At 36.2% G+C, this 18,713-nt stretch overlaps 9 protein-coding genes and 1 non-coding gene across 10 annotated transcripts; 6 read left to right on the plus strand and 4 right to left on the minus strand.

Annotated features, from left to right (window-relative positions):
- Positions 1–4,646: 4,646 nt before the first annotated feature.
- LOC108846483 (auxin-responsive protein SAUR21) lies at positions 4,647–5,275 on the minus strand. Its single transcript, XM_018619710.2, has one exon. It carries the CDS (start codon positions 5,163–5,165, stop codon positions 4,872–4,874), a length of 294 nt encoding a protein of 97 aa, XP_018475212.2. The 5' UTR covers positions 5,166–5,275; the 3' UTR covers positions 4,647–4,871.
- A 629-nt stretch (positions 5,276–5,904) lies between these two features.
- On the plus strand, positions 5,905–6,390 carry LOC108847071 (auxin-responsive protein SAUR21). Its single transcript, XM_018620239.2, has one exon. The coding sequence runs from the start codon at positions 6,025–6,027 to the stop codon at positions 6,301–6,303; it is 279 nt and encodes a 92-aa protein (XP_018475741.2). The 5' UTR covers positions 5,905–6,024; the 3' UTR covers positions 6,304–6,390.
- Positions 6,391–7,070: 680 nt separating this feature from the next.
- On the minus strand, positions 7,071–7,142 carry TRNAW-CCA (transfer RNA tryptophan (anticodon CCA)). Its single transcript has one exon. It is a non-coding gene; the product is annotated as a tRNA-Trp (tRNA).
- A 161-nt stretch (positions 7,143–7,303) lies between these two features.
- On the minus strand, positions 7,304–7,947 carry LOC130509366 (auxin-responsive protein SAUR21-like). The gene has a single exon (XM_057005236.1). It carries the CDS (start codon positions 7,670–7,672, stop codon positions 7,394–7,396), a length of 279 nt encoding a protein of 92 aa, XP_056861216.1. The 5' UTR covers positions 7,673–7,947; the 3' UTR covers positions 7,304–7,393.
- A 379-nt stretch (positions 7,948–8,326) lies between these two features.
- On the plus strand, positions 8,327–8,938 carry LOC108846230 (auxin-responsive protein SAUR21). Its single transcript, XM_018619453.2, has one exon. The coding sequence runs from the start codon at positions 8,366–8,368 to the stop codon at positions 8,759–8,761; it is 396 nt and encodes a 131-aa protein (XP_018474955.2). The 5' UTR covers positions 8,327–8,365; the 3' UTR covers positions 8,762–8,938.
- A 586-nt stretch (positions 8,939–9,524) lies between these two features.
- LOC130509365 (auxin-responsive protein SAUR21-like) lies at positions 9,525–10,170 on the minus strand. Its single transcript, XM_057005235.1, has one exon. It carries the CDS (start codon positions 10,047–10,049, stop codon positions 9,759–9,761), a length of 291 nt encoding a protein of 96 aa, XP_056861215.1. The 5' UTR covers positions 10,050–10,170; the 3' UTR covers positions 9,525–9,758.
- A 631-nt stretch (positions 10,171–10,801) lies between these two features.
- On the plus strand, positions 10,802–11,329 carry LOC108846331 (auxin-responsive protein SAUR21). The gene has a single exon (XM_018619557.2). It carries the CDS (start codon positions 10,923–10,925, stop codon positions 11,199–11,201), a length of 279 nt encoding a protein of 92 aa, XP_018475059.2. The 5' UTR covers positions 10,802–10,922; the 3' UTR covers positions 11,202–11,329.
- Positions 11,330–11,463: 134 nt separating this feature from the next.
- On the plus strand, positions 11,464–13,737 carry LOC130509362 (phosphoacetylglucosamine mutase-like). The gene has a single exon (XM_057005227.1). The coding sequence runs from the start codon at positions 11,746–11,748 to the stop codon at positions 13,387–13,389; it is 1,644 nt and encodes a 547-aa protein (XP_056861207.1). The 5' UTR covers positions 11,464–11,745; the 3' UTR covers positions 13,390–13,737.
- A 2,059-nt stretch (positions 13,738–15,796) lies between these two features.
- LOC108839069 (auxin-responsive protein SAUR21-like) lies at positions 15,797–16,390 on the plus strand. Its single transcript, XM_018611907.2, has one exon. It carries the CDS (start codon positions 15,984–15,986, stop codon positions 16,260–16,262), a length of 279 nt encoding a protein of 92 aa, XP_018467409.1. The 5' UTR covers positions 15,797–15,983; the 3' UTR covers positions 16,263–16,390.
- A 103-nt stretch (positions 16,391–16,493) lies between these two features.
- On the plus strand, positions 16,494–18,663 carry LOC130509367 (phosphoacetylglucosamine mutase-like). The gene has a single exon (XM_057005237.1). It carries the CDS (start codon positions 16,796–16,798, stop codon positions 18,428–18,430), a length of 1,635 nt encoding a protein of 544 aa, XP_056861217.1. The 5' UTR covers positions 16,494–16,795; the 3' UTR covers positions 18,431–18,663.
- The last annotated feature ends 50 nt before the right edge of the window (positions 18,664–18,713 follow it).

Genomic DNA, 18,713 nt, shown 5'->3' on the forward strand with positions numbered 1-18,713 from the left:
TAACGTAATGAGTCCCAGGATACAACTGCAAACAATCTTCTGAGTTTGCGTCACTCTATCAGAAGCCTGGCGAAACTAATTTTGTGTTGTACTCTCAGACACAAAAATAAATAAAATAAAACATCACTATAACATGGAGGAATTGTATTTGTTGTTGGTTTTCAAGTGTGTCTCACTCTATCCTTTTCTAAATGGCTCACAAGCCTTTATATAGAAAATACAAAACATCACATTATGCTTTTGAGAATCCATAACATACAAGAGAGTAATGGAGTCTTAAAGTCAAAAAATCAATATTGTCATTAAGAAAATTTAATTCCTTTTGACTCAATTTTTAATGACTTAGCAATAAAGAATATATTATATATTTGACCAAATCAAACATAAATAATATTTCTTTTAATTTGGGTTTGCATTTTATGTTTATACAAACATAAAGATAGTCATGAATAAGTAATGGACATAATATCCAACTAACAAATTCAAACCCAAATATCCAATATATGACATTTGCTAATTTTTAATATTTAGCCAAACTCATTTTGGACTTCCATTTCTCATTCAAAACCAACTCTGATTTTGACATACGAGTACACTACTTCATAGTGTCAAACATTCGGTTATTCCGACGAACGTCTTCGTCCCGAAACATACCGAAAAATGGTCTTAAACCATTTCGTCAAAAACGAGTTCCAACAATCCCCCACATGAATAGAAATGCTTCTAGACACTAGACGACTCGACAGACTTGACTTCCTAGACAAGACTCGACAAGACTCAACAAGACTCAACTAAGGACTTTTGAGAGTACAAACGAGAAATTCACTGCATGATGAGTTGGTAGCAATTTTTCAGCCTTGAACCAGTCATTGTTAATAGCTATCGGATTTACTCGGCCAGGAGGTGGCCATGATGTCTTGAACCTCCCGGGCTTTGGTGTAAACCTAGACAATAGCCAAAACACAGTTTCATTCTCTCACAAAACCAATTTCTCTATTGTGTTCATTTTGGCCGTGAACATTCCTGGTAATCATGAGTGAACTTTAGAGAATATAGCCATTTTATTCTCCTAGAAACGGCCCCATTTCACACCCACAAGGTGATTTGCCATTAGTTTTGTTTAGAGGAGTATCATGTACTACTCCATTCATATCTCAAAACAATTGGCACAAATCATTAAAAGCAAATGCTTATCCTCTATTCCTTACATGTAGCACTGTTTAATCATCCTAGGAACTGGGTATAGACCGAAGTCTTACAGTGCTTTGGGCAGACTTAGTTTGACTTAGTTGTCTCCTTGAACCTATTTCTTGGGATCTCCAATCTGATAAGTAGAGTTACCGCCAAACCTCATCTTAGTTCATAGGCTAAACCCATTCCTCTTGATGATATTACAATTTGATCTCATGACACACCTTTAATAACAGGATCCTAGGTTGTCATCATAGTGAACATAATCTCTTGAGATTAGTCGAGATCAATTGTCTAATGATTTTTGTCATCTGTTCAAGATACAATTAACCATTATACACAAAACTCAGTGTATGACACTAGTTTTTTTTTTTTTTTAAATCATAGTTTGATAACTATCACTAAGTTAATTTGGCCTCTTGCCAATAACTTTATATGGTAAGCAAAGTTTCCCCCACATTTCTTGAGATAGCTCAAAATCATGCATATTTATTTACATTTAACATCTCTTAAGAGTTTAGAAAATTACTCTACACCTCTTTTAGATTTAAATGAATAAAAATAATTTCGAAAAATTATTACAATTTTCTTTAAAATGTATTTCATTCTCAGAAATTCACATTTTAGATACAACTATTTTCATAGTTCTTTCAAGTTGATTTATAACTCTATGATTTGAATTTTTCCAAAACATATTTTTGCTTTTAGCAAATATACATATCATTACATGATATTTTTCTACCATAAAAACCACAATTTTCTATGATTATTCTCAACCATATTGACTTTAGAACTACAATACATATGTCAGTTTCAGTCATATTGGTCTGAAAATTCTCACTGGTTTTGCATGGTCAACCTTTTTAAAAATGCATTTAAGCATTGACGAAATACAAATGTTTTGATCAATATCAACAAATATTTTATTTCTTATGGCAAACGATTTATATGTGGCAGACCTCTCCCAAATTTTATTTGGGGCGTCGACTCACAAAATTCATTTCCATTCATATAACATGATCCCTTAAGAATCAAAATGTTATTTATAACTATGGTTTCACCATATTTGAAACTTGAATTTCTTCTTATTTTCTCATGGTCAACATACTTAATAACTAAATTAAGTTATCCCAAAATCTGAAAGAAGAAAACAAAAACGTTAAATCATTCTTGATAATTAAAGCAATTAATTATCTTAACCAAGTCAATGCAATAACACATTTTGACCAATTAAAAAAAACGTTTTAACTTGATGGAGATCCTGTTTGCATCAAAACAAAAACAAGATATCATTAGTGCATATAATGAGAAAAAATGAATTTTTATCTCCATAGAAATCATCAACAAAAATAATCTGATGGAGTGGACAGATTTTTTTATCACCATGAAATCTCCAATTCCTGTTTTCATGACAAAACACTTCACAAAATAATCAGTTTTGTTAGTATAATAATACAAACAAAAAATTTACTAGAAAGATTATTTTGAAATAATCCTATAGATCTGATTCCGGCATCTTTTCCCAAAGATCAGTCAACCTGTTCTTACAAAACAAATACTTTTTACAATAATCAGTCCGGTTAGTGCAAAGCAATAAACGGATATTTTGAGTTAAGACTGATAGAACCGTATTTTATAAACTACGGATTACTGAATATTGTAAAAAATAAAAAATGATAATACTATACCAAAGAGTAAGAAAAGGATGATACAACTGCAGAGGCGAGATATTATCTCTTTCCTTAACTCAAAATACGTCCCGTAGTGCGACGGTTCGATAACGTAATGAGTCCCAGGATACAACTGCAAACAATCTTCTGAATTTGCGTCACTCTATCAGAAGCCTGGCGAAACTAATTTTGTGTTGTACTCTCAGACACAAAAATAAATAAAATAAAACATCACTATAACATGGAGGAATTGTATTTGTTGTTGGTTTTCAAGTGTGTCTCACTCTATCCTTTTCTAAATGGCTCACAAGCCTTTATATAGAAAATATAAAACATCACATTATGCTTTTGAGAATCCATAACATACAAGAGAGTAATGGAGTCTTAAAGTCAAAAAATCAATATTGTCATTAAGAAAATTTAATTCCTTTTGACTCAATTTTTAATGACTTAGCAATAAAGAATATATTATATATTTGACCAAATCAAACATAAATAATATTTCTTTTAATTTGGGTTTGCATTTTATGTTTATACAAACATAAAGATAGTCATGAATAAGTAATGGACATAATATCCAACTAACAAATTCAAACCCAAATATCCAATATATGACATTTGCTAATTTTTAATATTTAGCCAAACTCATTTTGGACTTCCATTTCTCATTCAAAACCAACTCTGATTTTGACATACGAGTACACTACTTCATAGTGTCAAACATTCGGTTATTCCGACGAACGTCTTCGTCCCGAAACATACCGAAAAATGGTCTTAAACCATTTCGTCAAAAACGAGTTCCAACAGTACGTAGGAGAGAGCCAGAAAAAGAGATATTTGGTACCGGTTTCATACTTGAGCCAGCCTTCTTTTCAAGCGCTTCTAAGCAAATCTGAAGAAGAATTTGGGTTTGATCATCCAATGGGTGGCTTAACCATCCCTTGTCCTGAAGATACTTTCATCAACGTGACCTCTCAGCTTCAGTGATGATGATATTACACCATTTTGTTATAGTTAGAGATAGACTTGCTCCCTGTAAATAGATGAGATTTGTTTTAACTCTTTATTGTTCGAAGAGTTATTCTATAATCTTTTGAAAGTGAATGTTATAGACACAATCACGATTCATGTTAATACATTTTGGATCAACCATTGAAAAAAATGGTGACACCTATCTGATTCTCCCTTTTTCTTTTTTTTTCTGTTCTTATTTGATCATTACATCTGGTGTGCCTCTGCATACTAAAGTAATGACATGTGCTTTTAGCTTTGAGAATAATGAAAAAAAAAACACCACAGAATCATTACAAGAATGAAGATCATGTTTCTTGTCCTACAGTGAATCCAGATTTAACACATCTGAATCACACAACCATTTGAAAATCTGTTCTCCGTACATCAGGTTTCAACTCAGTATAACGTTTCTTGGCTTCAAAATAATGTTCTTGCTGTAAAACAGACTTAACCAATCTTTGTAAATAGATAGATAGACACATTTTTCTTCTGCTTCTTCAGAGAGTTTGTTGCAGCGTCTGTAAAGATTTAACTGAATGATTATTTTCTTATTTATAGCTAATTTTGTCATTTGATCCAATGAATCTAAAATATCGAACCATACTGAAACTGTAAACATCTGTCTTAAACGAGGTATCCTCTGCAGGTCAGCAACCTTTAGAAATAATTTGATTGTGTAGTGAAGATCACTGAGATGGCCATCTTCAGATTAAAAGCTAATTTGTCATAGGACAAGAATCTTAATGAAGATAAGGCTTCTTCCCCGTATAATGTTTTGTGTCTATCGAAAACTAAAGCATATATAGGCTTTCTCACAACTTTCTCGTGCTACTAATTTGTATAATAGAAACCATTGTCCTTACATAGAAATATGGCATAAACGTTTGAGTTATGTAACAACTCTCTTTGACAAAGAAAGAGGAAAGGGTTAACATATATACATTGATTGATTCCATCTCTAACTAATGTCAGTTCTTTTTCTTTTCTTATGGAACCTCAGCATTGAAGCTTGGAAGTTACGTTAATGAAGGTATCTTCAGGACAAGGGATTGTTAATCCACCCATTGGATGATCATACCCAAACTCTTCCTCGGATTTACTCAAAAGAGCTTGAAAACAAGGCTGGTTTAAGTATGAAACTGGCACCAAATATCTCTTCTTATGGACCTGGTCTTCACCAACGTACACCGCAAGAAACCCCTTTGGCGCTGAAACTGTCTTTCTGCTTGTAGCCTCTACAGAAAGGCCAATGATCCTCTTTGCACTCAAGAGACTTCTGAACAAAGCCATTTCTTGTGTATGGAAAATTAAAATTAAAAGCTTCTGAGAAACAAATAGATGCTCAGATTCAAGGTTTGTATTGAAGAGTTGGTTCTGCTTTAAGATTTTATTATATAGATTGATGGAAGACTTTAAAAGCACCCTAGAACTATTGGTAGAATGGGGCATATGCATACCTCTATTTCACATGGTTATGTTTTCTAGATATGATAGAAGACAAGAAGTGAAAAGCTAACGAGCATTATCTCTTTGTTTTCTCTTGTCGTAAATGTTGAGAAGATATGAAATATTCAAATCATTTACGTATTAACCTGTCATGTGTGATCATATTTGTGGATAAAACCAGAGAACAACTTAACCTGTGATAGAGACTTGTTGTTCTGTTGTTGAGAGACTTCATGTCCCCATTTTTAAAATTTCTCATTAACTAAATCTATTTAGACCACAAAGATGAGGGAATATGATCACCACAGAACATGAAGACCAGAAACTTTGCTGGTCTTGACAGTAGCATCATGTCTTATCTAAAAAAACATTGAGAAAACAAGCCCTTCTGTATTGACATTTCAATTTTATTTTCTTGTCCCACACTCAGTTAATAGTCTCATCAATACAAATTGCATTACACTAGTTGGTGCAGACAAAACCATGTGAAACTCTGCTCTAGTTTGTCCCACACTTCAAGACCACAAGTTTCAGCGAAGTTCAAAACTCAATTCATTGATCTTTCTATATATACAGATAACATTACTGATCCTTTGCATATCATCAACCAACACAAAAGCAATATACCAATACCTTGATCTTTTCATACATATACAGAAGTTTCAAAAGGTTTCTAACTTTCACAAAAAAAAAGAAACAAGAAATGGCTTTCCTGAGAAATCTATTGGGTGCAAAGAAGATTCTTGGAGCCGCAACAAGCAAAAGGGCAACCTTGGCCGCACCAAAAGGGTTTCTTGCGGTGTACGTAGGAGAGAGCCAGAAGAAAAGATATATAGTGCCAATCTCATACCTGAGCCAGCCTTCCTTTCAAGCTCTACTCAGTAAATCTGAAGAAGAGTTTGGTTTCGATCATCCAATGGGTCGCTTAACGATCCCTTGTCCTGAAGATATCTTCATCAACGTTACGTCTAGGCTCCAATGATGATGATCAAACATATTGTTCTTCTAGTTAGAGATATACTTTGTTCATTGTAAATAGAGAATAATATTTTTTCCTCTCTTTCTTCCCCGAAGAGTTCTAAAATTTGAAAATGGAATACAATTTTTATGCTATAAACACAGCATAATTCATTTTCATTCCTTCTTTACACAAATTGGCTGATATGAATGTCAATGTAATCAACCAGTACAGCGCATTATTCACGGGCAAGCAGTAACATCAGCTGAAAAGTCTCAGACTTGATCACATCACGAGTCTTCTGGACTGATGATGATGATACTTGTTTCTCCTTTTGCAACTTCTGAGAAGCAGAGAAACCAACAGTATACATCAACAAACCATTTAAACAGAAAACGATAGATAGACTAGGAAAGTACACCGTAGTTATAAAGACAAAGATTCACTCTGTACCTGACGCTGAAGCCAAAATTCATGCCTTTTCTGGTTCTTCTCCAAACGTAGCATAACTCAAATTCTATACCAATGAAGAAGTACCTTTTCCAACATGTTTGCAATGCATCACCATATATAACTTATGTACTTTGGTCAACGTTTTCAAACTCAGCTCATGCAACCGTCAAAGTTCCTCCCATTAATGTACGTCAACATCAACCCCAACTCTTGAGATTGACAGAAGATAAAAATTACGTTCTTCCCACCTAAACATTGTAGAATCTGTTACCAGGCAAATTTAAGTTGCTCTGTTTCTAAAAAAAAAATATATATATCCGGAATGATGTTCGGGAGTTTGAACCCGACGTGAATCGAACACGCAACCTTCTGATCTGGAGTCAGACGCGCTACCATTGCGCCACGGATCCGGATGTTAAACACCCTCACTTACGTTTATTTAGTCCTTAATCACTTATAATTACAGGTCCATGTTGTGGTGTTTCGTTTTCGAAGATTGATCCAAGATGTATTGGCATGATCGTGTCTATTGAATTAAAAAGAACCCAATCTCTAACTTTATATAAAAACATTTTCAAGAAGAAAGAGTAAAGGTTCATATATATACTGTACAATGAATAAGCCTACTTCTAAGTCAAAGAACAAAAATGGTGGACAATCATCATTGAAGCTGAGAAGTCAGGTTGACGAAAGTATGTTCAGGACAAGGGATTGTTAAGCCACCCATTGGATGATCAAACCCAAACTCTTCTTCAGATTTGCTCAAAAGAGCTTGAAAGGAAGGCTGGCTCAAGTATGAGATTGGCACCACATATCTCTTCTTCTGACTCTCTCCTACGTACACCGCAAGAAACCCTTTTGGCGCTGCTGAAGTTGCTCTTTTGCTTGTTGCGGCTCCAAGAATCTTCTTTGCACCCAGTAGACTTCTTATCAAAGCCATCTTTTCTTTTGTAAACTTTGAAAAAAATATTGAGGCTCCTGAATATGTATAAAAAGATTCAGGTTATTGGATATATTGCTTGTTGTTTGTTGATGATGGAAAGAATAGGTTATGTGTATATATAGAAAGATCAATGAATGAATTGAACCCTCTTTGGAAAAATCCTTGAAACTTGTGGTCTACAAGTGTGGGACAGGCTAGAACAGAGCACCACATGGTTCTGTCTTCACCGTCTCAAAAAGATGCATTAATGCAACTTGTCTAGTTGGATGATCGCCATAGTCAATTCATAAGGGCTTGGTTTCGTCAATTTTTTTGATCCTATTTGTAAATGTAATCAAAGAACAACTTGAATGGTGACACAGACTTGTTGTTCTGTTGTTGAAAAACTTCAGGGGCCCTCTTTTAGACTACAGAAATGAGAGAATATGACATATAACCAACCACCAACTTGAATGGTGGGCTTTGTTATTGACAATGGCATATGTATTATCTAAAATCATTTGAAAAAACAAGACCTTGTGACTCATTTACTTATCCATCTAGACAAATTGCATTAATGAATATTTTCCATAGTTTTTAAGACAGAACCATGTGAGATACTCTAGCCTGTCCCATTCCCATCATCCAAGACCACAAGTTTCAAAGACTATCTTGAGAGGTTTTAACTCACACATTGATCCATCTATATATATGCACATGAGCCATACTTTTTATCATCAACCAAAAACAAACAATCCAATAACTTTAATCTTTTCATACATCTTCAAAAGCTTAGAAGAATTCAACCTTTCAGTAAAAGAAAAACAAATGGCTTTGATGAGAAGTATATTGGGTGCAAAGAAGATTCTTGGAACCTCAACAAGCAAATGGGCAACCTCGGCTGCACCAAAAGGATTTCTTGCGGTGTACGTAGGAGAGAGCCAGAAAAAGAGATATTTGGTACCAGTCTCATACTTGAGCCAGCCTTCTTTTCAAGCTCTTCTAAGAAAATCTGAAGAAGAGTTTGGATATGATCATCCAATGGGCGGCTTAACGATTCCTTGTCCTGAAGATACATTCATCAACGTGACGTCTCAGCTTCAATGATGATGATTATACACCATTTTGTTATAGTTAGAGATAGACTTGTTCCCTGTAAATAGTGGAGATTTTTTTTTCCTCTGTCTTGTTGAAAGAGTTATTCTGTAACGTTTTGAAAGTGAATGCCATAGACACGATCATGATTCATGTTACTACATTTTGGATCAACCATTGAAAAATAAAGAGTGATACCTATCTGATTCTCTTTTTTGTTTTTCTTCTCTTCTTATCTGATCATTACTGTGCCTCTGCATACTACTGTAATGACATTTGTTTTGATCTTTGTGAATATGAAGAAATACTCACTAGAGAATCATTACAGAGAATTAAGAACATGTTGCTTGTCCTACAGTCAATCCAGATTTAGCACATCTGAATCACACAACCTTGTGAAACTCTGTTCTCTGTACATCAGGTTTCAACTCAGTATAACGTATCTTGGCTCCAAAATAATGTTCTTGCTATAAAACAGACTTAACTAATCGTTGTAAATAGATACACCTTTTCTTTTACTTTTAAAGAGAGTTTGTTGCAGCGTGTGTGAAGAGTAAACTGAATTATTATTGTCTTATTTTATAGCTTTTGTCATGTGAACCAATGTTTGAGCCATACTGAAGCTTAAACATGTGTCTTAAACGAGGATTGTGTAGTGAGATCACTGATATAAGAAAATAATCTTAATGAAGATAAGACATCCTCCCCCGTATAGTGGTTTTTCTCTATCAAAAACATAAACATATATGGGTCTCATAACATTCACGTGCTAAAAATATAGATACATAGACAATTGTGAATGCAAGAATGATAACAAATTTCTCAGAAAACTTGCTGCAATTTGTTTAACTGAAACCATTGTCTTTACATAGAAATATGGCATAAACATTTGAGTTATGTAACCTCTTGAACAACTCTCTTTGATAAAGAAAGAGGAAAGGGTTAACATATATACATTGAATGATTCTATCTCTAACTAATGTCAGTGTTTTCTTCTTGTGGAACATCGTCACTGAAGTCGAGAAGTCACGTTGATGAAGGTGTCTTCAGGACAAGGGATCGTTAATCCACCCATTGGATGATCATACCCAAACTCCTCCTCAGATTTAATCAAAAGAGCTTGAAAAGAAGGCTGGCTCAGGAACGAGACTGGCACAAGGTATCTCTTCTTCTGGACTTGGTCTTCACCAACGTACACCGCAAGAAACCCCTTTGGTGCTGAAACTGTCTTTTTGCTTGTAGCAGCTACAGAAAGGCCGATGATCCTCTTTGCACTCAAGAGACCTCTGAACAAAGCCATTTCTTGTGTCTGGAAAATTGAAATTTGAAGCTTCTGAAAAAGGTTAGATGCTAAGATTTGAGGTTTGTATTTTGAAGAGTTGGTTCTCTGCCTTAAGATGTATTATATAGATTGATAAAAGACTATAAAACCACCTTTGAACCACTGAAACAATGGGACATACACACACCTCTATTTCACATGGTTCTGTTTTCTAGATATGATAGCAGACAAGAAATGAAAGCTAACGAGCATTATCTCTTTTCTTTTCTCATGTCTGTATAATAAATGCAGAGAAGAAATGAAATATTAAAATCTTTTACGTATAACTTGTCATGTGTGATCGTATCTGTGGATATAATCAAAGAACAACTTAACCTGTGACAGAGACTTGTTGTTCTGTTGTTGAGAAACTTGAGGTCCCCACTTTAAATTCTCATTAACCAAATATATTTAGACCACAGAGATATGAGAATATGATCACCACAGAACATGAAGAACAGAAACTTGCTGGTCTTTATTATTGACAAAACAAATGTCTTAATCTAAACAAACATTGAGAAAACAAGCCCTTGTGTATTACATATGGAGTTTGTTTAAGTTTATTGTCCTACATTCAATTAATAATCTTATTTGCATTGACCTACAACTTCTTTCAAGCTGGTGAAGACAATACCATGTGAAACTCTATTCTAGTTTGTCCCACTCTCCAAGACCACAAGTTTGAGAGAGGTTCAAAATAATTCATTGATCTTTCTATATATACACATAACATTACTTATTCTTTCTATATCATCAACCAACAAAAAAGCAATATATCCAATAACTTCAAATCTTTTCATACATCTTCAGAAGCTTCAAAAAGATTCAAAATTTTAGACAAAGAAACAAGAAATGGCTTTCGTGAGAAATATGTTGGGTGCAAAGAAGATGCTTGGAGCGGCAACAAGCAAAAGAGTAACCTCAGCGGCACCAAAAGGGTTTCTTGCGGTGTACGTAGGAGAGAGCCAGAAGAAGAGATATGTGGTGCCAATCTCATACTTGAGCCAGCCTTCCTTTCAAGCTCTTCTCAACAAATCTGAAGAAGAGTTTGGGTTCGATCATCCAATGGGCGGCTTAACAATCCCTTGTCCTGAAGATATGTTCATCACTGTGATGTCTCGGCTTCAATGATGATGATCCAGCATATTGTTCTTTGACTTAGAATAGTCTTTGTTCCTTGTAAATAGAGGATAGTTTTTGTTTCTTGAAAGAGTTGTACTAAAATTTTGAAAGTGGAATACCATTTTTATGATAATTGATATGGACACAACATAATTCATGCTGAACTAATACATTTTGGATCGATCAATAAAAAAGAAAGGACAAAACCATTTTGTACATATAAAAGCTCTTCCCACTAGAGACTAATGCAACATTTCTCTTGGCAATTCAGCCAGTTGTAAAGCTCCTAACATGCTCCTCAAAAAGTTCCATTGATGTCTTCACGTCAGATTATAATATCATTCAACTTACAAAAAAAAGAAAAGATTGTGCAATAAGCATGTCAAAAAGGATGAGATAGTGAAGGTGCCACATAAACTAAAGCAGAGAGAGAGAAGAGTCAGTCATAAAGTCAAATAAAAATGCTTCCTTTTTAAGTTTTGTTTCCTCCATCGTTGGGGAGGACACATTTTCATTTCTCTCTCTCTCTCTCTCTCTCTCTCTAACGAACGCCATGGACGACACCCAGATCGCATCCCTCCTAAAATCATCAGACCTCTTCCCTCTCCCTCAAAGCCTCAAACTTTCGTACGGAACAGCCGGATTCCGAGGCGACGCAAGCCTCCTAGACTCCACCGTCTACAGAGTCGGCATCCTCTCAGCTCTCCGCTCCCTCAAACTTGGATCCTCCACCGTCGGACTCATGATCACAGCCTCCCACAACAAAGTCTCCGACAACGGCGTCAAAGTCGCCGACCCGTCCGGAGGCATGCTCTCCCAGGAATGGGAGCCGTTCGCGGATCAGATCGCGAACGCGTCTTCCTCCGAAGAACTCGTCTGGTTGATTAAAGAGTTCGTGGAAAGGGAAAAGATTTCAATCGGAGGTGTTGGAGAGGTGTTGTTGGGGAGAGATACTAGACCTAGTGGTTATTCTCTTCTCCGCGCTGCGGAGATCGGAGTCTCCTCTGTTTTGGGATGCGTTGCGGTTGACAAGGATTTGTTGACGACTCCTCTGTTGCATTGGATGGTTCGAGCTAAGAACAAAGGTCTCAACGCAAGCAAGTATGATTACTTTGAGAATCTCACTACTTCACTTATGTGTTTGATTGATCTTATCCCAGTTAGCGAGTTTAAGATTACCAAGTTGGTTTTAGATGGTGCTAATGGTGTGGGTGGTCAGGTGATGAATGAGTTTTCTTTCTGTACTTTAGATGTTGAGATTCGTAACACAGGTTTTCAAGGAGGTGTGCTTAACGAAGGTGTAGGTGCTGACTTCGTTCAGAAAGAAAAGGTTGTGCCTTTAGGGTTTGGTTCCAAGGATGATGTTGGGGTGAGGTGTGCTAGCTTTGACGGTGATGCTGATAGATTAGTTTACTTTTACGTTCCTTCAGAGTCTTCTGGTGGGAAGATTGAGTTGCTAGATGGTGACAAGATTCTGTCTTTGTTCGCTCTCTTCGTCAAGGAGCAGCTAAACACTTTTGATGATGATGGTAAGGAAGGGGAGCTATCTCGTCTTGGTGTTGTGCAGACAGCTTACGCAAACGGTGCGTCGACGGATTACTTGAAAGGTTTGGGTTTAGATGTTGTTTTTGCGAAGACCGGGGTGAAGCATTTACATGAGAAGGCAGCTGAGTTTGATGTTGGGATCTACTTCGAAGCTAATGGCCACGGGACTATACTCTTCTCGGAGTCTTTTGTTTCGTTGTTAGTTGGGAAGCAGAAGGATCTGAGTGAAGGCTCTGATGAGTACAATGCGGTTTCTAGGCTAGTGGCGGTGAGTAATCTGATTAACCAAGCGGTTGGTGATGCTATAAGTGGGTTGCTATTGGTTGAAGTGATTCTGCAGCACATGGGGTGGTCAGTGCAGAAGTGGAATGAGCTGTACAAGGACCTTCCTAGCAGACAGGTTAAGGTGGAAGTTCCAGACAGAACAGCGGTTGTGACAACTAGCGAAGAAACCGAGGCGTTGAAACCTTTGGGGATTCAGGATGCTATTAATGGTGAGATCAAGAAATACAAGCGTGGCAGAGCTTTCATAAGGCCGTCAGGTACAGAAGATGTGGTGAGAGTGTATGCAGAAGCATCCACACAAGAAGATGCTGATTCTTTGGGTGATTCTGTGGCTCAGCTTGTCAAAAGCTTCCTTGGTTCAAGCTAAAGGTCCATCTGGCACTAGATATCTCTTCTTCTGGACTTGATCTTTACCAACGTACACCGCAAGAAACCCCTTTGGCGCTGAAACTGTCCTTTTGCTTGTAGCCCCTACAGAAAGGCCGATGATCCTCTTTGCACTCAAGAGACCTCTGAAACAAAGCCATTTCTTGTGTCTGGAAATTTGAAATATGAAGCTTCTGAGAAAAGGGTAGATGCTCAGATTCAAGGTTTGTATTGAAGAGTTGGTTCTCTGCTTTAAGATGTATTATATAGAATTATAGATTGATAAAAGAATTTAAAACCACCTTTGAACCACTGAAACAATGGGACATACACACACCTATATTTCACATGGTTCTGTTTTCTAGATATGATAGAAGACAAGAAATGAAAGCTAACGAGCATTATCTCTTTTGTTTTCTCATGTCTGTATAATAAATGAAGAGAAGAAATGAAATCATTATAGAACTTAGTGGTTGATATCATCAAACGACCAGCATCCTTATTGTCCAGCATCCTTATTGTCCATGTATTATTACAGGTATCTTAATAATGCTGCATTCGACATACTAATTGGTTTATCAATTATATAGGAGACTTCGAATCATATGGTTTCCTACGTATATAACTTATATAAAATAAAATGTGATAATCACAGGTTGACATGTTGTAACTTAAAATCATTATACAAAGTACATAATAAAACCTAACGTGGTAAGTGCGTATATAACTTAAAATCATTATACAAAGTACGTATATAACTTATATAAAATAAAATGTGATAATCACAGGTTGACATGTTGTAACTTAAAATCATGTATTTCTTTTAGAAAAAATGTATATAATAAATTTATGAAGTGAACAATATTCAATTAAATACTTTTCAAAATATTGTGACAGTTATTCATTGAACAAATCATTTGATTTTTTGACAGAGTAAGTGCAACATTTTTTACATCAGATTCAAAGAAGAATTAGTCCCGAACATGTAATATATTGCTTTTAAAAAATATTTATAACAAAGCTATGAAGTGAACAATATTAAACGAAGAACTTTTTAAAGATAATTTTTTTGTTAATATTTTAGTATTTTGAAGATCATGAAGCAAATTCTGCATAAATCATCTTTTACGATGTGAGACGAAAACTAATGAAAAAGTTATGTATCTACTATAAAATACTACATTGGAATGATTTAATTTTTGGATATTTCGATCAATCATAAAACTATGCAATATATGAAAGTACATATATGTTCAAAATTATTATCCTCAATTATAATAGAAATTAAAATCGACAGTGATTTAGGAAATTACATTATATTTCTGTAAACAATGCATAATCTTTGATTATGTATTTCTTTCCATGCAAAATATCTATTCAATTCATAGATTGATTTTACAAACATATCACTCAGATTTAAAATTTTGAGTCAAATTTGGAACCAATTCATAATCTTCATTAATTTATTTTTAAAACCATCAAGTAATTTTCCTCAATTATAGTCGCTCAGAAACATGTTTCCATATAAAATTCGAGATTCAAATTTTGTGTAATTTGAGAGCTGTGTTTTTTATTACGACATGTGTTAAGACAATTTTTAAAGTAAATTGTACCGCAAGTTTGAGAATTTTAATTAGTAAATATTTACTATAATTTTGACAATTTGTTTTCATCGGTAAAACCCTCAACATATACAGCATTATGTATATAAATATGCAGTGTCTTCAACACATCTCCTCACCAGAAGTACACTAGAAAAACACCAATGGTGGACTTCGCTATTTTATATAATTTTTTGTTTTCTCTTATAAATTCACTTTCACGAACTATATTTCAATCACATAAAACAAATAACAGAAATTTAAAAAAATTTCGAAACTTTATTTATATATCCACAATTTCGTTGAATCCTTAACATGAATAATAGATAATATTTATGTCTATGATTTTTACATTTCTAATATCAATATATTCAAAACCATAATTTTTTTAAAGTTTCTTTACCCTGCGTAGGGCGCAGGTTATCACCTAGTGAAATATTAAAATCTTTTACGTATAACTTGTCATGTGTGGTCGTATCTGTGGATGTAATCAAAGAACAACTTAACCTGTGATAGACTTGTCGTTCTGTTGTTGAGAAACGTGAGGTCCCCACTTTAAATTCTCATCAACCAAATATATTTAGACCACAGAGATGTGAGAATATGATCACCACAGAACATGAAGAACAGAAACTTGCTGGTCTTTATTACAAATGTCTTATCTAAACAAACATTGAGAAAACAATCCCTTGTGTATTGCATATGCAGTTTGTTTTTAGTTTCTTGTCCTACAGATTGCATTAAACTCCAACTTTCCCAGTTGGTGAAGACAAAACCATGTGAAACTCTATTCTAGTTTGTCCCACTCTCCAAGACCATAAGTTTGAGAGAGGTTCAAAATAATTCATTGATCTTTCTATATATACACATAACATTACTTATTCTTTCTATATCATCAACCAACAAAAAAGCAATATATCCAATAACTTCAAATCATTTCATACATCTTCAGAAGCTTCAAAAGGATTCAAAATTTTAGATAAAGAAACAAGAAATGGCTTTCGTGAGAAATCTGTTGGGTGCAAAGAAGATGATTGGAGCCGCAACAAGCAAAAGAGTAACCTCAGCGGCACCAAAAGGGTTTCTTGCGGTGTACATAGGAGAGAGCCAGAAGAAGAGATATGTGGTGCCAATCTCATACTTGAGCCAGCCTTCATTTCAAGCTCTTCTCAGAAAATCTGAAGAAGAGTTTGGGTTCGATCATCCAATGGGCGGCTTAACAATCCCTTGTCCTGAAGATATGTTCATCACTGTGATGTCTCGGCTTCAATGATGATGATCCAGCATATTGTTCTTTGACTTAGAATAGTCTTTGTTCCTTGTAAATAGAGGATAGTTTTTGTTTCTTGAAAGAGTTGTACTAAAATTTTGAAAGTGGAATACCATTTTTATGATAATTGATATGGACACAACATAATTCATGCTGAACTAATACATTTTGGATCGATCAATAAAAAAGAAAGGACAAAACCATTTTGTACATATAAAAGCTCTTCCCACTAGAGACTAATGCAACATTTCTCTTGGCAATTCAGCCAGTTGTAAAGCTCCTAACATGCTCCTCAAAAAGTTCCATTGATGTCTTCACGTCAGATTATAATATCATTCAACTTACAAAAAAGAAAAGATTGTGCAATAAGCATGTCAAAAAGGATGAGATAGTAGTAAAGCAGAGAGAAAGAGAGAAGAGACATAAAGTCAAATAAAAATGCTTCCTTTTTAAGTTCTGTTTCCTCCATCGTTCGGACACATTTTCATTTCTCTCTCTCTCTCTCTCTCTCTCTCTCTCTCTCACTAACGAACGCCATGGACGAGACCCAGATTGCATCCCTCCTCAAATCATCAGACATCTTCCCTCTCCCTCAAAGCCTCAAACTTTCCTACGGAACAGCCGGATTCCGAGGCGACGCAAGCCTCCTAGACTCCACCGTCTACAGAGTCGGCATCCTCTCATCCCTCCGCTCCCTCAAGCTCAAACCCTCCACAATCGGACTCATGATCACAGCCTCCCACAACAGAGTCTCCGACAACGGCATCAAAGTCGCCGACCCGTCCGGCGGAATGCTCTCCCAGGAATGGGAGCCATTCGCGGATCAGATCGCGAACGCGTCTTCTCCTCAAGAGCTCGTAGCTTTGATCAGAGAGTTCATCGAAAGAGAAGAGATTTCAATCGGAGGAGGTGGTGACGTGGGAGAGGTGTGGCTGGGGAGAGATACTAGACCTAGCGGCGAGTCTCTTCTCCGAGCTGCGGAGATCGGAGTCTCCTCTGTTTCGGGATGCGTTGCTGTTGACAAGGGGGTGTTGACGACTCCTCAGTTGCATTGGATGGTTAGAGCTAAGAACAAAGGTCTTAACGCAACGGAGAGTGATTACTTTGAGAGTCTATCGACTTCGTTTAAGTGTTTGATTGATCTGATCCCTGTTAAGAAGTTAGAGAGTAGTAAGCTTGTTTTAGATGGGGCTAATGGTGTGGGTGGGGAGAAGATGGAGGAGTTGTTAAGAGGGTATTTACGTAATTTAGATGTTGAGGTTCGTAACACAGGGAGAGATGGTGGTGTGCTTAATGAAAGTGTAGGTGCTGACTTTGTTCAGAAGGAAAAGGTTGTACCTTTAGGTTTTGGGGTTAATGACGTTGGGGTGAGGTGTGCTAGCTTTGACGGTGATGCTGATCGGTTAGTTTACTTTTACGTTTCTTCTGGTGATAAGATTGAGTTGCTAGATGGTGATAAGATTCTGTCTTTGTTTGCTCTCTTCATCAAAGAGCAGCTAAACACTCTTGAAGGGAAGCTATCTCGTCTTGGTGTTGTGCAGACAGCTTACGCAAACGGTGCGTCGACGGATTACTTGAAAGGTTTGGGTTTAGATGTTGTTTTTGCGAAGACCGGGGTGAAGCATTTACATGAGAAGGCAGCTGAGTTTGATGTTGGGATCTACTTCGAAGCTAATGGCCACGGGACTATACTCTTCTCGGAGTCTTTTGTTTCGTTGTTAGTTGGGAAGCAGAAGGATCTGAGTGAAGGCTCTGATGAGTACAATGCGGTTTCTAGGCTAGTGGCGGTGAGTAATCTGATTAACCAAGCGGTTGGTGATGCTATAAGTGGGTTGCTATTGGTTGAAGTGATTCTGCAGCACATGGGGTGGTCAGTGCAGAAGTGGAATGAGCTGTACAAGGACCTTCCTAGCAGACAGGTTAAGGTGGAAGTTCCAGACAGAACAGCGGTTGTGACAACTAGCGAAGAAACCGAGGCGTTGAAACCTTTGGGGATTCAGGATGCTATTAATGGTGAGATCAAGAAATACAAGCGTGGCAGAGCTTTCATAAGGCCGTCAGGTACAGAAGATGTGGTGAGAGTGTATGCAGAAGCATCCACACAAGAAGATGCTGATTCTTTGGGTGATTCTGTGGCTCAGCTTGTCAAAAGCTTCCTTGGTTCAGGCTAAAGGTCCATCTGAATGAATCTTTCATGCAATGCTAATTAAGAGGTCTTTCTTGTTCATCTCTTAGGTTTCACGTTTGTCTTATCTTTCGTGTTCTGTTACTTGAGAGCTACTTTGTTTCTCTTCTAGCTCTCTTCTCCCTTTTCTTTCCAATAAAGTTCTTAAACTGGAATGTATCTTCTTCTCTTGAATAGTATAAGTGAGAGATCGTTGCCAAGGGCTCAGTACCAGGTACTTATAGTAAGATCATAACAGTGAACTTAATCTCTGGCTTAAGAAGGGAACT

This window comes from Raphanus sativus, chromosome 3 (assembly GCF_000801105.2).
Source record: "Raphanus sativus cultivar WK10039 chromosome 3, ASM80110v3, whole genome shotgun sequence".
NCBI lineage: Eukaryota > Viridiplantae > Streptophyta > Magnoliopsida > Brassicales > Brassicaceae > Raphanus > Raphanus sativus.

Bases quoted from the DNA above. Each gene is read 5' to 3' on its own strand.
- LOC108846483 (XM_018619710.2), bottom strand. From the start codon at position 5,165: ATGGCTTTGTTCAGAAGTCTCTTGAGTGCAAAGAGGATCATTGGCCTT.
- LOC108847071 (XM_018620239.2), top strand. From the start codon at position 6,025: ATGGCTTTCCTGAGAAATCTATTGGGTGCAAAGAAGATTCTTGGAGCC.
- LOC130509366 (XM_057005236.1), bottom strand. From the start codon at position 7,672: ATGGCTTTGATAAGAAGTCTACTGGGTGCAAAGAAGATTCTTGGAGCC.
- LOC108846230 (XM_018619453.2), top strand. From the start codon at position 8,366: ATGCACATGAGCCATACTTTTTATCATCAACCAAAAACAAACAATCCA.
- LOC130509365 (XM_057005235.1), bottom strand. From the start codon at position 10,049: ATGGCTTTGTTCAGAGGTCTCTTGAGTGCAAAGAGGATCATCGGCCTT.
- LOC108846331 (XM_018619557.2), top strand. From the start codon at position 10,923: ATGGCTTTCGTGAGAAATATGTTGGGTGCAAAGAAGATGCTTGGAGCG.
- LOC130509362 (XM_057005227.1), top strand. From the start codon at position 11,746: ATGGACGACACCCAGATCGCATCCCTCCTAAAATCATCAGACCTCTTC.
- LOC108839069 (XM_018611907.2), top strand. From the start codon at position 15,984: ATGGCTTTCGTGAGAAATCTGTTGGGTGCAAAGAAGATGATTGGAGCC.
- LOC130509367 (XM_057005237.1), top strand. From the start codon at position 16,796: ATGGACGAGACCCAGATTGCATCCCTCCTCAAATCATCAGACATCTTC.